The 17,805-nt window shown below is 43.0% G+C and overlaps 1 protein-coding gene across 1 annotated transcript in view; it reads right to left on the bottom strand.

The window, feature by feature from the left end:
* Nucleotides 1–17,805, bottom strand: part of LOC115192023 (catenin alpha-2) — a 661,748-nt gene that overhangs the window by 9,616 nt on the left and 634,327 nt on the right. Inside the window, exons 15-16 of the mRNA XM_029750111.1 lie at nucleotides 11,411–11,592; nucleotides 7,718–7,823 (exon numbers count right to left, since the gene is read on the bottom strand). Coding sequence (XP_029605971.1) covers nucleotides 7,718–7,823; nucleotides 11,411–11,592 — 288 coding nt within the window. The remainder of the gene's footprint in view (nucleotides 1–7,717; nucleotides 7,824–11,410; nucleotides 11,593–17,805) is intronic.

The following is a 17,805-nucleotide window of genomic DNA, read 5'->3' as shown; positions in this document are numbered from 1 at the left end:
GCAGTCATTCTGATCTCAATACCAATTATCAGTGGTTTCATTTATTATGCTGCTGTCCAGCGGTTCTGAATTTGCGATGCACCCAACTTTCCACGTTTCGGTGCAATAGCCTTTTGATTTGAACATGTGAACGGTTTTAGTGTGTGTACTTGGCTATTTGATTTAATTTATATACAGTACGTTGCAGTACTTTACTAATAAATATGTCCAAATGGAACCAAATGATCTGTTTTTGTCTTCAATACTTTTTAATAAAGGGGACTGTAGGCTGTATGGGGCTACGGTATAGGTTGAATCTGATAGTCTGCCTACAACCAGCCTGAGTATAGGTAAATGTATCAAATTGGAAATGAGATTATTAGACTGGTTAATGTGATGCATGTCTGTTGAATTTAGAAAAACCCACCTGCATACCTGCTACTGTGTTGTGGCATACTGCATACTTTTTACTGAAACAGTACATGCTAAATAGTATGCGACAATGAGTACATAGGTGTCACGTCCTGACCATAGTAAGAGGTTATTTTCTATGGTAGAGTAGGTCAGGGCATGACGGGGTGTTTTGTGTTTTTCTATGTTTCGTATTTCTGTTAAAGTTATAGTTTTTCTATTTCTATGTTTTTTTGGGGGGGTTGATCTCCAATTGGAGGCAGCTGGTCCTCGCTGTCTCTAATTGGAGATCATATTTAAGTAGGGGGTTTTTCTTCCTGGAATTTGTGGGTTATTATAGTTTGAGTAGTGAGTGTTGGTTCTCTCTCTGCGTCACGGTTTGTTGTTTTGTCAAATTCAGTTATTTATGTATTGCAAAGTTTCACGGATTAAATCAAAATTTGGAACTACAACCACGCTGCACTTTGGTCCGCTCCTTTCGACAGACGTGACAATAGCATGCAGTTTAAGTATGTTGTACGCTAGTATTGGTATTCGGACACGGCCATGTCTCCCCACCAGAGAATTTGGAGAAAGCGGCTGGACCAATTACATACGGGCCTGTCTTGGCCAAAGAGGATGATGCCATTATCCAAGCAAATGTCAAGCGTTTTTTGAAACTGTGCAAAAACTTGTTGGAGATGGGGATTTACTGTTTTTTTCCTTCTCTAATATGCTTTGGCCACAACTACAAGTAGGATGAGTCAACAACATTTGGGTATGATCAAACAAAATGAGCTTTTAAAAATGAGATTTTTAGTTACTTTATTGATCTCAGGTGGGTCAGATTCAGCAAACACAACGGGTCACAAAACACACACGCACTAATGCCCCCTTAAAGCTGTGTTCATGCAGTGCTGCATGCTGATCTTGCAGCCAGTGAGGCAGAAAGTGGAAGCAGCTCCTAGGACATGATTACTGCACCCACCGCCACTCCTGGCTAGCATTACCACTAATTCCACTAACACACACAAACCAAACACACACACGAACACACACAACCCCCTTTCTCCATCACACCAGAAACCCACTAGTTTCTCCCTGCTCCTGGCCAGCCCGGTTCAGGCAGGCAGATGACAATATGGTTGCCTGACTAATCGGCCATCTCCTCAGCAGATTCCCTCCTGATGTAAATAAACAGCACGGACCATTACCTTGCCAAGGCCGCCAAGGAAAGCAGGCAGCTTCATTCTCTCCCTCCAACTTACTCGCTCCCTCTCTTTCCTAACCTTCCTTCCAAAGAGGAATTCTAGCCTGAAATACAAACTGAATGTAGTGAAACCATATTGATATTCAGTTTGAATTACAGGCTAGAATTCCTCTCTTCTTCTCTAGTTAGAGTGGAATTCCAGCATGGAAACAAAACTGATCTATGGCGCTCTATCCAGTTTGGATTCAAGGCTACTGGAAACTTCTATTTCAAGAGGGAGGAAGAAGCCATTTTGTTTTTGAATAATTAGACCTGAAATAAATCAGCCTCTCTGCATGGTTGACTCAGCAGCAGGACTTCTGTTATTAAACCAGGGGCCAAAGCTCTGTCAGAACCCACACACAAACACAAAAGCATCACTAAATCACACCTCTATATTGATGGTGTGTTGCATTTCTAATCAGGCTTGTGGAAAAAAACAGAGCTCTGCCCATGACTCTGGATGCTTCACAAATGGCACCCTATTCCCTATATAGTGCATTACTTTTGACCAGGGCCCATAAGGACATATTCTAAGTGTTCTACAATAAATACAGTTGAAGTCAGGAGTTTACATACACTTAGGTTGGCGTCATTAAAACTCGTTTTTCAACCACTCCGCACATTTCTTGTTAACAAACTATAGTTTTGTCAAGTCGGTTAGGACATCTACTTTGTGCATGACACAAAAAATTCACTGTATCACAATTCCAGTGGGTTCACTGTATCACAATTCCAGTGGGTCAGACGTTTACATACACTAAGTTGACTGTGCCTTTAAACAGGTTGGAAAATCCAGAAAATGATGTCATGGCTTTAGAAGCTTCTGATAGGCTAATTGACATCATTTGAGTCAATTGGGGGTATACCTGTGGATGTATTTCAAGGCCTACCTTCAAACTCAGTGTCTCTTTGCTTGACATCATGGGAAAATCAAAAGAAATCAGCCAAGACCTCAGAAAATAAATTGTAGACCTCCACAAGTCTGGTTCATCCTAGGGAGCAATTTCCAAATGCCTGAAGGTACCACGTTCATCTGTACAAACAATAGTACACAATTATAAACACCATGGGACCACGCAGCCGTCATACCGCTCAGGAAGGAGACACGTTCTGTCTCCTAGAGATGAACGTACTTCGGTGCGAAAAGTGCAAATCAATCACAGAACAACAGCAAAGGACCTTGTGAAGATGCTGGAGGAAACAGGTACAAACGTATCTATATCCACAGTAAAACTAGTCCTATATCAACATAACCAGCAAGGAAGAAGACACTGCTCCAAAACCGCCATTAAAAAAGCCAGACTACGGTTTGCAACTGCACATGGGGACAAAGATTGTACTTTTTGGAGAAATGTCCTCTGGTCTGATGAAACAAAAATAGAACTGTTTGGCCATAATGACCATCATTATGTTTGGAGGAAAAAGGGGGAGGCTTGTAAGCCGAAGAACACCATCCCAACCGTGAAGCACGGGGGTGGCAGCATCATGTTCTGGGGGTGCTTTGCTGCAGGAGGGACTGGTGCACTTCACAAAATAGATGGCATCATGATGAAGACAATTATGTGGATATATTAAAGCAACATCTCAAGACATCAGTCAGGAAGTTAAAGCTTGGTCACAAATGGGTCTTCCAAATGGACAATGACCCCAAGCATACTTCCAAAGTTGTGGCAAAATGGCTTAAGGACAACAAAGTCAAGGTATTGGAGTGGCCATCACAAAGCCCTGACCTCAATCCCATAGAAAATTTGTGGGCAGAACTGAAAAAGTGTGTGCGAGCAAGGAGGCCTACAAGCCAAAATTCACACAACTTATTATGGGAAGCTTGTGGAAGGCTACCCCAAAATGTTTGACCCAAGTTAAACAATTTAAACACAATGCTACCAAATACTAATTGAGTGTATGTAAACTTCTGACCCACTGGGAATGTGATGAAAGAAATTAAAGCTGAAATATATAATTATCTTATCTTTTATTTCTTAAAATAAAGTGGTGATCCTAACTGACCTAAAACAGGGAATTTTTACTAGGATTAAATGTCAGGAATTGTGAAAAACTGAGTTTAAATGTATTTGGTTAAGGTGTATGTAAACTTCCGACTTCAACTGTACATGGATAGAGCGGCAATGCAAATACGAATAATGACGTTTTACATACATATTATAATCAATGTCAGTATGCTCCTAATCTGCACCCCCTAATGCTTCCCTATTCCCTACATAGTGCACTCTCTCTGTGATTCCTTGGTCTCCTGACAATGGCCAATTAAGGCGTCTGGCAGGGGGTCCTAGTAAATGACCATGCCTTGAGTTCTCTTCAACCCCACCTGACCAAGGCTGCATCCTAAATGGAACCCTATTCCCTATATAGTTCACTGCTTTTGACCATAACCCTATGGGCCCTAGTCGAAAGTAGTGCACTAAAAAGGGATTAGGGTTCAATTTCGGATACATACATTGTCCTCCTACATACATTGTCCTCATACATTGTCCTCTATGGTAGGCAGTAGCACAGCGGGTTCCTAGTAGGTAGAAAGTTTGTCAAGTTTCCACCGGACTACGCATAGGCCTAAGCTGCTGGACGCGGTGGGCTTTATGTTTTAAGAAAACCCCCAGCGGAGGAAGAACGAGAGAGAACAAGAGAGAGGGGGTAGAAGAAAGACAGAGAGAGTAAAGAGAGAGAGAGAGAAATAAGCAGATGAAGACTGGAGAGAAGGAGAGAACAGCAAAAGAAGAATAGTGAGAGATGAGGAGAAAGAGGCCCCCTCCATCCTCCTATTCTTTACTCTGTGGTGAAATGGAGCGAGCTGCCTTGAAGTAATTCCATGTCACATGCTGCTCTTAGCATAATATTTAAAGGGAAATTTCACCACTAGACACTACTGTTATTCCAGTCTACTTACATAATTATTAGTGATGACAGGTGTTTCAGACATAATTATACAGTAACCAATGGTGTCATTGGTTGATTGAGCCTGCTGTTTGATCCAAAAAATGAATGAGTCATGTTTTGTAGCAATTATGGTGGCCTTTGTGTTTCACCGATCAAGCTAGCAGCGAGTAGATATAGTTGTCCTTGTTCAATAGAGCCATTGGACTAGTCTCAACGATGTCCCTATCTGGGGGCCATACTTCCTTGTTCCCACCCTCGAAGGCATTCTTTCTAAAATGGGTGAGGCCCTGTACTAGTTTACAGGTCCACCGGAGCTATGTTACCGTGCACTGTCTATTTGCTACAATGGCTGCTTCTGATTCCTCTTTTCATGAAGAGCTGGATTACGAAACATTTGCTGATGTTGTTTTACATAGGACCATACAGTCCTATTTATTTGAGCCGGAATACACAGTGAGAAAAATAATTGCGAGACCAGCAAGCAGCGGCGGTAGCTTGGACCAGCTGGACCAGGACTCAGGAGGGTAGATGACAAACGAGTAAGTTTTGCTGTCGGTAGCTAGCTAGCAATATAATCTATCGTTTTACACGTGTTGTTCAGTACAGTACAATCTGATGATCGAGTCGGCCAATATCAGAGCATTGTCAATACCACTACAAGTCAAGCTAGCCACGTTTATGACACATACGAGATGTTAATAATATATTAATGGACATACATAGTGCAATAGAACCGCGGTGAAATTTCCCTTTAAGACTCCTACCCCCCCCGACTCTCTCTCTCTCTCTCTCTCTCTCTCACACATACACACACACACACACACCTCCCCCTCAATCTCCCATCCATCTCGCAGAACAGTCAGACTGACAGACTGCTCTTACCATGCTCTTCAATAGGGTTTGACGTGGAGCGCGTCAATAACGGTTGCTACTTGAGAGACCTGTTTTACTGTAGCACCGCAAAGCTTCACTCTTACTCACACACACACACACACACACACACACACACACACACACACACACACACACACACACACACACACACACACACACAGGCGCGCTTCAATCTCCCTGACACGCCTGACTGTGTCCGTCAGCCACAGGTTAACGGTACAGCAATGTGTGAATGCAAAATACTTGTCCTCTTGAAAAACAAGGCAGAAAAAGTATGAGAGTTATTTGTTATAGGTAATATTATGAAAGGCACTTTGGAATTAGACTATCTGAAAAACAAATTGGCTTGCCAGAGAAACACAAGATGAAATAATCCTTCTATTCGACGATAAAAGCAAACTCTTAAATGTTTGAATATGTTAACACATTGACGGTATGTAATACCTGGATGATGCGTGTTTCACAGTGCTCCACACAGAAATACTCTTAAAACAAATCCCTGTTTAAACTGGGAGAAAAAAAATCAGGCCCCTCTTGCTGAGCAGCATAACATTGCAGAAGGAGGGTTCATCCAAAATGGCACCCTATTCCTTATACAGTGCACTACTTTTGACCAGAGCCTAATGGGCTCCCATAAAGATCTGGTCAAACTGCATATAAGAAATAGGGTGCCATTTCACACGCACACTCATCATCTAGCATGAGAGGAGGGCAACAGAAGGCTGTGAATATTCAGCAAACACCAGTCAAAGGATCGTTTAAAGGCGAAATTAAAAATGGCAAGCCACCTGCTCAGTTTCAGCGTTTGTTGATTCAGTCCGAGGGTTAGGCTGTCAGTGATGTGCTATATGACAGATATTCATCGCCTGACTCCCACCCAGCCCTGCTTGCAGAGTTAACGGTCGGGGGCCACGGTTCAACAACACACTAGCCAGCAGCTCTGTGTTTTTCTTAAAATACGGCACACACACACGCACACGCACGCGCACACGCACACGCACACACACACACACACACACACACACACACACACACACACACACACACACACACACACACACACACACTGCTCTGCAGTCTGCACTACAGAGGATACTGGTGAGGGGAGGAGTGAATGGAATGCTGTCAAACACAAGGAAACCATGTGTTAATTACTATTCCATTTATTCTATTGCAGCCATTACTATGAGTCATCCTCTGATATAAAGTGCCACCAGCCACCACTGCTGCACTAACATCCTCATAATTCGAATGTCATCAGACTGATTGTAATAGCGCAGCTTTCCCTGAGTATAACACACAGTAGTTATGACGACAACACCAGGAAGAAGAACACGGAGTCCTTAATGAATCAACAAGTCTTTGTGCATGAGGCTACATGAGGCCAATTCTCACAGCTTATTCAGGACGGATGAAAATGAAGAGACAGATAATGTATTACCTGAAGTGCTACTATTAAGTACTAACAAACCCAGATACACACACACACACACACACACACACACACACACACACACACACACACACACACACACACACACACCTCTCTACACCGTTCTCCCTTTATCTTCCCCAGCCAGGAGGAGCAGCCGCTTTGATTGATTCGATATTGAAAATAGACTGTCAGCGCGTTTTGGAGAGGGTACTCATCTGATAATGAATGGATGCAACACCTCAGCGCCGCTAATTAGATTAAAAGACACAGACAAAACCCCTAGTTCCCTGCCTGCTCCTCTCGCAGTGCAAGGAAGTCCCATTTGGAAGGCCAGCACCGCGCCAAGACAGCCCAGTGGGCCTAGATCCATTGCTGCCCGCAAACAAAACCCACTAAGGCTGCGTCCCAAATGGCACCGTATTCCCTACATAGTGCACTACTTTTGACCCGGAAGCCAGCCCGCACCAATGTGTCGGAGGAAACACCGTACATCTGCATGCAGCGTGCATGCGACCGGCCCGCCACTGGAGTCGCTAGAGCGCGATGGGACAAGGAAATCTTAACCTGCCAAACCGTCTCCTAACACAGACGAACCTGGGCCAATTGTGCGCCGCCTCATGGGTCTCCAAGTCACGGCCAGCTGTGACACAGCCTGGGATTGAACCCGGGTCTGTAGTGACACCTCAAGCACGGCGATGCAGTGCCTTAGACCGCTGCGCCAATTGGGAGGCCCCCGCAAATTGATTTTAACAAACAATTGGTCCCCCAAAACTTGCGGCCCTCCGTTGAATTTCAAAATCCTGATGTGGCCCTCGAGCCAAAAAGGGGATCTATCCTGAACACAGACACACATACACAACCGGGGTAAGTGTTACCTGGTCGGCGACAGCGCGGGCCAGTTTGTCCATCCTGGAGCCTGCCTCTGCAATCTTCTTGGCAGCGTTGATGACATCAGAGGAGTTCTTCAGGGGCCCTTTGCCTCTGGTGGGGAACACAGGGAAACAGGACTTATTATGTTTAAAGTTCAACGTTTTTTAAAATCAAACTGCAGACAGCAAACACTCTCTGAAATACTTGATATTAACAGATTAAAAGACTCCAAAAAAGCTCAATTTTATATTCACTAGACACTTTGCCACTAATAAATAATGCATAAGATACAAACTCCAGTAGTAATCTTCCTAAAACTGAAAAAAAGATCACAATGCCCCAAAAAACACCCAAAACGTGGGCCGCAACTAGAAATGTATTCTCAAATCATGGTGCTCTATCATTAGTAGCTGAAAGCTGTCAACATAGGTCTTTCTCAAAGCTCATCAGTATTGGTGCCAGTCTGTTTCTGCTCTCTTGCCAACTCCTTATGGAATTGTCTTGACAACCACAGCAATGGAGTTGGCAAGGCTACAATAGATCTGGTAACAGGTTAGACAATAACGGCAATGGAGTTGGCAAGGCTACAATAGATCTGGTAACAGGTTAGACAATAACAGCAATGGAGTTGGCAAGGCTACAGTAGATCTGGAAACAGGTAAGATTGGATCTAGGCCTAAGTTCTATCAGATCAAGCGTTAACCGGTGATAGCAGACACCCACATAGCTGATGTTTTGGCGGTGTCTGAGGTGGAACTGCGTTGGAGCCGTCAAATTGGTGAGCAGCTGCTCTTGCGATCATTGTCAAGAAGCCACAACCGCCCCACTCGCGTGAGAAGTTCAGAACGAGAAAGTGCAGGCTACTGTATATAGAAATAATTACGCTCAAATTGAAAAATCCTTCAAGGAAAATAACCATTTCTATCATCCTAATGGAGGTGTAGATTACATCTCACATTCCAGTGTTCAAACTTGTACACAAGACTGGATGGGATTTCTGTTATTGCGACTTCGTGCAGCCAGTGGCAATGTCAGCTTTGTTGTAATGCCGGGAGCCACTTGTGGATTCGACAGCTCTAACGCAGTTCCACCTCCGACACGTCAACACAACCGCTATTTGGATGTCGGCTAAGGCGGATCTGACTGGATAGAGCCCTTAGCCTACGGTTGAACCAAAGTATGGTATCACTTCTCTACTGGTGTAGTCTGGCTCATGTAGTTTTCTAGTTGTAGGATGCCATGCACCCCCACTGACTGAAAAAAAACAGATTTTACAGCATTAGTCACTTACATTGGCTGACATCACGGTAATTGGACATTTGTGAATCCATGCATGTGTCATTGGCTGCGTCTCAAATGGCACCCAATTGCTTACATTGTGCACTACGTTTGAGAAGGTCCCATGGAGATCTGGTCAAAAGTAGTCCACTATATAGGGCATAGGGTGCCATTTGGTTATCAGATTTGCATGGCGACATTATATTTGCCAATTCCACAAATGTCACCACAAGGGTCACTTGACTAAATCGGTATAATCATCACCACCACACCACATCCATAAGCGTTCATCATTATGAAACTGCATGGATGCATCCCAAATGGCACCCTATTCCCCCATAGTGGTTTGGTCAAACGTAGTGCACTATATGGGGAATAGAGTGCCATTTGGGAAGAACACATAACATCTTCCTCTTGTTGATCTCTGTACAGCTAGCATATTCAGTCCACTGAATCATAGTGCCATGCCTTGGAATAGGAACATTGGGTTCAGCACAGGGCTAGCTATGACATGATATACAGATGGTGGGGGCTCGGAGAAAAGCTGTTGCCTTCCAGAGAACATCAACATCCACACTGTAAACACTACACAGGATCACACTCATCCTGGTTTGGCTACATGATATTCAATCTGACTCAATGGGAATACAAGACTGTTGGATCTCTGTTAGTCTACTAAGTAACCATGTGTAAAGGTAGATAGCTGCTGCTGGTCTACACAGCCTAATCCCAGCCCACACCCGTTATCCTGACTAATAACAGGACCTGGATTTCGATGTATTCCAGCCTAGCCACTAAAGCACCCGATTCATCCAAACAAAGGCTTCTTTATTTGCTGATTTGTTGAATCAGGTGGGTTTGATTTGATTTGCTTTAGTGTTGGGCTGCGACGAAAAGCCCGGACAGCCTGTAGCGAAGTGAGTTGCCTGTGTGTGTGTGAGTTGCCTGTGCCTGATCCTACCCATACGTATACTAGTCCCACCCATAACTAGTAATACTTCAATTCAAATGAATTCACAAAGGAAGCATTAGCACGGCTAGGAACTTGGAACAACAGAACATGGCAAGCCATTAGCACAACAAAGGAGATCGTTCCATTCAAAAAGGGGGAAATTGGACTAGTCATTGATGTATCCAGGGATAGGGATAAACAACAGCTTTTCCAAGGTAAGGAGCATATAAAATACTACTCTGATCAAAAATAAATAATGCAACATGAAAAGTGTTGGTCCCATGTTCCTTGAGCTGAAATAAAATGTTTTGTACGCACAAAAAGCTTATTTCTCCAAAATGTTGTGCAAACATTTGTTTACATCCCTGTAAGTGAGCATTTCTCATTTGTCAAGATAATCCATCCACCTGACAGGTGTGGCATATCAAGAAGCTGATTAAACAGCATGATCTTTACACAGGTACATCTTGTTTTGGGGGACAATAAAAGGCCACTCTAAAATGTTCAGTTTTGACACACAACACAATGCCACAGATGTCTGAAGTTTTGAGAGAGCGTGCAATTGGCATGCTGACTGCAAGAATGTCCACCAGAGCTGTTGCCAGAGAATGTAACGTTAATTTCTCTACCATAAGCTGTCTCCAATGTCGTTTTAGAGAAATGTCGTTTTAAACAATTTGGCAGTACATCCAACCGGCCTCCCAATCGCAGACCACGTGTATGGTGTTGTGTGGTCGAGCGGTTTGCTGATGTCAACGTTGTGAACAGAGTGCCCCATGGTGGCGGTGTTATTATGGTATGGGCAGGTATAAGTTACGGACAACAAACAAAATTGCATTTTATCAATGGCATTTTGAATGCACAGAGATACCATGACGAGATCCTGAGGCCAATTGTCGTGCCATTCATCCGCCACCATCACCTCATGTTTCAGCATGATCATGTATGGCCCCATTTTACAAGGATCTGTACACAATTCCTGAAAGCTGAAAATGTTCCAGTTCTTCCATGGCCTGCATACTTACCAGACATTTCACCAAATGACATGTTTGAGATGCTCTGGATCGACAGCGTATTCCAGTTCCCGCTAAACTTCAGTTGTTTGTTACATGTTTCTTTTACTACATTTCGAATGTCTAAATATTCCACAAAGACGTGCCCTGCTGAAGTGTGCTATGGGTTTTAGGGAATTGATCTACCACAGAAATATAATTACTAGAATGGGTATACAGAGCCTCTGTCCACGGCAATTTTACTGGTTAACTAATGGATACACTCAAATATAGCTGACATGGTATTGTTATGCATCATTTCCAAATGACCACCGGTCCTCAACATAACAAACCTGTTGACTTGAATGGTGACACCCGTTCTAGTAAATCTATATTATTGTAATTATTACATTGACATTCATAAGGACTACCAGTCACTTACAACTAGGTTCTCTTTAGCCATATTGTTACTGTACCTGGTGAAGTCTGTCATCTCCATCATGATCATGCACATCTGCTTGGCAAGGACGATGATGTCGTTGCCATTGTCGTCCCATTTGGCCACTTCGGCGTCCAGCTTGCACTTCTCTTGCCGGAAGCTCTCCACCTGCTCGGCGATCTTCGCCTTCTCCTCCTGAGGCAGCTGGGCCATGATGGCCTGAGAGGGGCAGGAGGAGGAAGATGTAGGAGGAAGTAGAGGAAGGTGAGTAGGGGAGTCAAAAAGAGAGGACGAGTAGTGAAACATATAGGGACAAGAGGAAGTGGGAGAAAGGGGGAAGAATAGATTGAGGAGGAAGAGAAGGAGTGGAGAGAGAGAAGGAATAATCAAACAATTAAACACTGGCAGTGAAAAGGCTTACTATGATACAACAAATACCAAAGATTAAGCATCAATTGCTCTTCAAATATTTAGCTGGCTGCCACTTTGAGGAGCCTATATTCCTTAGTATACTCAACGAGAATAGATATTGCGTTAAGAGTTTGACTTTGCCCTTCCAAAAGGTTTCCGAATAAAGTTATAAAAACTTGACGATTAATCAACCAGAGCTCCTAAAACCCCTTGACATCTTATACTTGTGAAGAGAAAAATCCATTCCTCGGCTTGTTTTGCCGTGAGAATACATTGTGCTCTCTTGCCAGAGCCATTCGAGGCAGGTCTGAGATGGCATAAATCTCTAGGCAAGGTCACCAGTGCAGTAGAGGCTCCGATGTTATTTGGGAGATAAATGTCTAATTACTTTACTTCTCATACCAGTCAATGAATAATGTATTTGTTCAACGTTCTGAGGTGAGTGCAGGGGAGAAAAGTAAGTCGGGCACTATTAGTTTTGTATTATTGATTGAGAAGGAAAGATGAAGTATCCATTGCAGGGATGAAATTGTTTTTAACCTCACCCTCCAAACACTGCAAAAAGTCAAATCAAAGCAAGCCTAAATGTGTACATGTTGAGTGATAATTCACTTAAAATGTGTATTTGTTCTTACCAAGCTGAATTATCTAACATCATTGGCAGATTTTTTTGCTTATTTTAACCTAAAACTAGGCTTAATACAAGTAATGTATCTTATTTCAAGATATTTAGATATTTTAGCTTAATTGTGTTATTAAGGTAAAAGACCTTGAAAAAATCTTGAAATAAGATAAATTACTTGTATTAAGCCTTTTTTTAGGTTAAAATAAGCAAAACTATCTGCCACTGATGTTAGATAAATTAACATGGTAAGAAAAAAAGAAAAAATGTAAGTGAATTATCACTCATAAACTATTTAGGTTGGCTTAGATTTCACTTTTAAACAGTGTAAACTCTATGCTTAATGATTTCCTATGCTGTCTTTGTTTCCTCGATTCCTCGACCTCCCTCTCCAAGCTCATTGGAGGAGATGTGAGGTAGGAACCTTGAAAGCAAGGTTTTGATGACTAGTTTCCAGGCACAGCCTTCAAACTCTTCCTAGACCATGTAGAATGTCTTTATAAGCATGACTGGTCTCATTAAGAAATAACTTCCCCACTCTGCCTCTTTTTCTCTCCTCTCCTCCGTCCGTCTGTCTGTCTACGTCCCTCCCACATTTCTTTCACAGCAAAGCTGGTGTGTGGGGGTGACCGGCAGGATGAGCTCAGTGTGAACGTGTATCACCTTTCACCCCTCCCTCCATGGAGGTGTGAGGAAGAGAATAACAACCACAAATGACTCGTCTTCCTCTCATAAAGTAGCTCAGAACGGAAGGAGAGAAAGCGTGAGAGATATGCAGAGAGAGGCACAAAGCTGTTTTAGGTGTCATCAGACACTGCTATCTCATCACACAGCACCAGATGTCACCCTACTGATCACTCCCTCTCTACAGTCTCAGAGCTAGATATTATATGTTTGGTATTGCTGCCCAAGTGGAACTATTTCACCAGCGGAGCCTTGCTGGTTTCTGTTTCGGAGCAAGCTGGACCAGGGCTCTTTCTCAGTTAGTATTTTCTTGATTCATTGTGTCCTCTCTCTCCTCACAAGGTTCTTAAAACGCATTGGTGGAGAAGATCCAAGGACCTTCCCCTCGGACCCTCTCCTCCAATGGGATTTGAGAAGGAGGCAAGGAGAGAGGATGCGAGGCAAGGAGTCAAGTAGAAAGGAATTGGGCAAGTGCCCATGTTTACATACCTCAGGCTGGCGTTTGAGTAGTAGTTTAAAGCAGTGGTTCTCAAACCTCTCCTCAGGGACCCCCAGCCGTTCCATGCATTTGATCTATTCCAGAGCAAGCACACCTGATTCAACTTGTCCACTAATTAGATTAATTAGATGAGCTTGTTCAGGGCTAAAACAAAATTGTGAAACGTCTGGGGTCCCCAAGGAGAGGTTTGAGAACCACTGGTGTAAAGCACAGATGTTCCATTATATTGACCAGATACTCCATTGGTCGCTCAAACAATTACAATAAATGTCTTTAAAAATGGAAAACAGTCGGCAGGGGGCAAGACCAGATGGGACCATTCTAGCCACTGAGAGAGCAGATACCCGTGTGAACAACCACAACGGTCCTTGCTAACCAGAATCCTTGGGACGTCCCTACCCAATTGAATTTGATATTTAAAATGGTTAAAGTAACCGGTTATGGTTAAGGTAAGGGTTAGGGTTAAGAGTATGAACGTCCCAAGGATCCCGGATAGCACTAACAGCACAACTCCGATATAAAGTGTTTTTTCTCAAAGTTGCCGGGATGTCACATGTCCTACTTATACCAGTACACTCGTAACAACCTAAGCATTACAAAACGTATATTCGATCAAATACACTCGTGTAGCAAATAACCCATTACATTTTTGTTAACCACATTTGACACTAATTTACCTCCATACAAACGCCACCTGCTGGACAAGACAGATTTTGGCCCGGGTTAACCCTCTCGCTTTGCCTCTTCCTCTCTGTTTAAAGCAATGTAAACACATAAACAAACATAACCCCTACAGTGTTGAGTGTAGCTAGATTTCGTACAGCTGCTCTGTGCCAAAACACACACCATACAGCATCCCGCCTATCCTGTTCATAAACAACAACATGGGTGGGTGAGAACGGCGGTAGGTAAAACTTTAACACACGGCAGTGTTAGTCTGTAATTAAACCCAAAAGGAACCAAAATTACAAGTAAAGAGGGAAAATCCTCAGGGGAAGCTTTATCCTGTAGCACTCTTCATAGACACTGAATACAGACACGCTCTGTTAAATATCGCATTTAACATGAGACTGAGCAGCCAAACAGAGGGCAGGAAGTCCTGTATTAAACTCCAAGTGGAATCAATCGCGACAGGTTAGTGCATACACCGAGAGAGAGATGACCCCATCCCGACCGTGAGCGACACCATGGCCATCAACTGGGTAATTGCACCGACCCTCCCCCCTGACAGTTGCGACGGGCAAGGGTGGCTCGGCTCAGCACCACGGACCCCCACAGTCAGGGGTCAGACATTAGAATGCCCTCTTCGCCACATCTTTTATTCACTGATCACTAATTATACGGGGTGCCAGCAGAGCTGAGGCAGGTGGATAGTGAGCATGGGGTCTATTCATTAATGCACACCGTAGCAAAATGTTCTGTAACAGAAAACAAAAACAAACGTTTCTTAACCATACACCAGTCTCAACGTCAACAGTGAAGAGGCGACTCCGGGATGCTGGCCTTCTAGGCAGAGTTGCAAAGAAAAAGCCATCTCTCAGACTGGCCAATAAGAAGAAAATATTAAGATGGACAAAAGAACACAGACATTGGACAGAGGAACTCTGCCTAGAAGGCCAGCATCCCGGAGTCGCCTCTTCACTGTTGACGTTGAGACTGTTGTTTTGCGGGTACCATTTAATGAAGCTGCCAGTTGAGGACTTGTGAGGTGTCTTTTTCTCAAACTAGACACTAATGTACTTGTCCTCTTGCTCAGTTGTACACCGGGGCCTCCCACTCCTCTTTCTATTCTGATTAGAGCCAGTTTGCGCTGTTCTGTGAAGGGAGTAGTACACAGCACCGTACGAGATCTTCAGTTTCTTGGCAATTTCTCGCATGGAATAGCCTTCATTTCTCAGAACAAGAATAGATTGACGAGTTTCAGAAGAAAGGTCTTTGTTTCTAGCCATTTGGAGCCTGTAATCGAACCCACAAATGCAGATGCTCCAGATACTCAACTAGTCTAAAGAAGGGTTTTCTTATGATCAATTTGCCTTTTAAAATGATAAACTTGGATGAGCTAACACAACGTGCCATTGGAACACAGGAGTGATGGTTGCTGATAATGGGCCTCTGTACGCCTATGTAGATATTCCATAAAAAAAATCTGACGTTTCCAGCTACAATAGTCATTTACAACATTAACAATGTCTACACTGTATTTCTGATCAATTTTATGTTATTTTAATTGAAAACAAAAGTGCTTTTCTTTCAAAAACAAGGACATTTCTAAGTGACCCCAAACTTTTGAACGGTAGTATATTTGATATATTACAGTATATGCATGAACTGTGTGAATCAGCAGAATGTATGTACTGTGTTGAAATCCTCACTCCTGTTCAGAAATCAGAAACCACACTGAAAACGGCAGTGGACAAGCTGACAGAGAAATCCCTCTTTGCTGCTAATTCTGGACCAGTGAAGTCGCTGACCAAGACATTTTGAAACCTGAGTTGTTGACCAGATCGAACCACGTATTTTAAAATACCGGGTTCTCTCTCTGTTAAACATCATTGGTAAACATCAGTAGTTTTTAACCGTGAGCTCTGTAATTATCGGTTGTAGTGACGACCGAGAAACCTTCCCATGTCAACCAATCTAATGTCTGGGCAATTTTGGGCCCACCAATTGTGTGTGAATTGGCAGCCTCTAAGACGTATCTGGACATGTATTTTCAAGGTGTTTGTTGAAGCACAAATCCTTACACCGAGGTGTATTACAATGGTATTGGATCTGGATAAACTGTTAAAGATTCATTGAGTTTTCTCATCACTCCTCTATACATCTGAATGCAATACTTAATCTTCATTTTGGAGCTAGGAATACATTGACATACATGTTAGGGTAGATTTCAACACTACCACTCTCCCACTTTCACATAACGATACCTTTCAATGTATCTTCTTGTAGCTCTAAAATATCGCCCCTCGTTAAACTATCGAATCTCCCATTCCTCTCAAACATTTTAGAAAAAGCTGTTGCGCAGCGAACTCACTGCCTTCCTGAAGACAAACAAGGTATACGAAACACTTCAGTCTGGTTTTAGACCCCATCATAGCACTGAGACTGCATTCATGAAGGTGGTAAATTACCTTTCAATGGCATCAGACCAAGGCTCTGCGTCTGTCCTCATGCTGCTAGACCTTAGTGCTGCTTTTGTTTAGATCTTATCTGTCGGGAAAGATATCAGCTTGCCTCTGTGGATGATTTGTCCTCTGACAAATCAACTGTACATTTCAGTGTTCCTCAAGGTTCCGTTTAGGACCACTATTTTATTCACTATATATTTTACCTCTTGGTGATGTCATTCGGAAACATAATGTTAAATTTCACTGCTATGCGTACGATACACAGCTGTACATTTCGATGAAACATGGCAAAGCCCCAAAATTGCCCTCCTTGGAAGCCTGTGTTTCAGACATAAGGAAGTGGATGGCGGAACATGTTTTACTTTTAAACTTGGACAAAACAGAGATGCTAGTTCTAGGTCTCAAAAAACAGAGATCTTCTGTTGGATCTGACAATTAATCTTAATGGTTGTACAGTCGTCTCAAATAAAGCTGAGAAGGACCTTGGCGTTACTCTGGACCCTAATGTCTCTTTTGACTAATATATCAAGACTGTTTCAAGGACAGCTTTTTTCCATCTACGTAACATTGCAAAAATCTGAAACCTTCTGTCCAAAAATGATACAGAAAAACGTATCCATACTTTTGTCACTTCTAGATTATACTACCGCAATGCTCTACTTTCCGGCTACCCAGATAAAGCACAAAATAAACTTCAGTTAGTGCTAAACAAGGCTGCTAGAATCTTGACCAGAACCAAAAAATTGGATCATATTACTCCAGTGCTCCACTCCGTGGCTTCCCGTTAAGTCTAGGGCTGATTAAGGTTTTACTGCTAACCTACAAAGCATTACATGGGCTTGCTCCTACCTATCTTTCCAATTTGTTTCTGAGGTACATACCTACACGTATGCTACGGTCACAAGACGCAGGTCTCCTTATTATGCCTACAATTTCTAAGCAAACAACTGGAGGCAGGGCTTTCTCTTATAGAGCTCCATTTTTATGGAATGGTCTACCTATCCATGTGAGAGACGCAGACTTGGTCTCAATCTTTAAGTCTTTATTGAAGACTCATCTCTTCAGTAGGTCCTATGATTGAGTGTAGT

The sequence above is a fragment of the Salmo trutta genome, chromosome 4 (assembly GCF_901001165.1).
Source record: "Salmo trutta chromosome 4, fSalTru1.1, whole genome shotgun sequence".
NCBI lineage: Eukaryota > Metazoa > Chordata > Actinopteri > Salmoniformes > Salmonidae > Salmo > Salmo trutta.
This window is presented reverse-complemented; position numbering and strand designations above follow the sequence as displayed.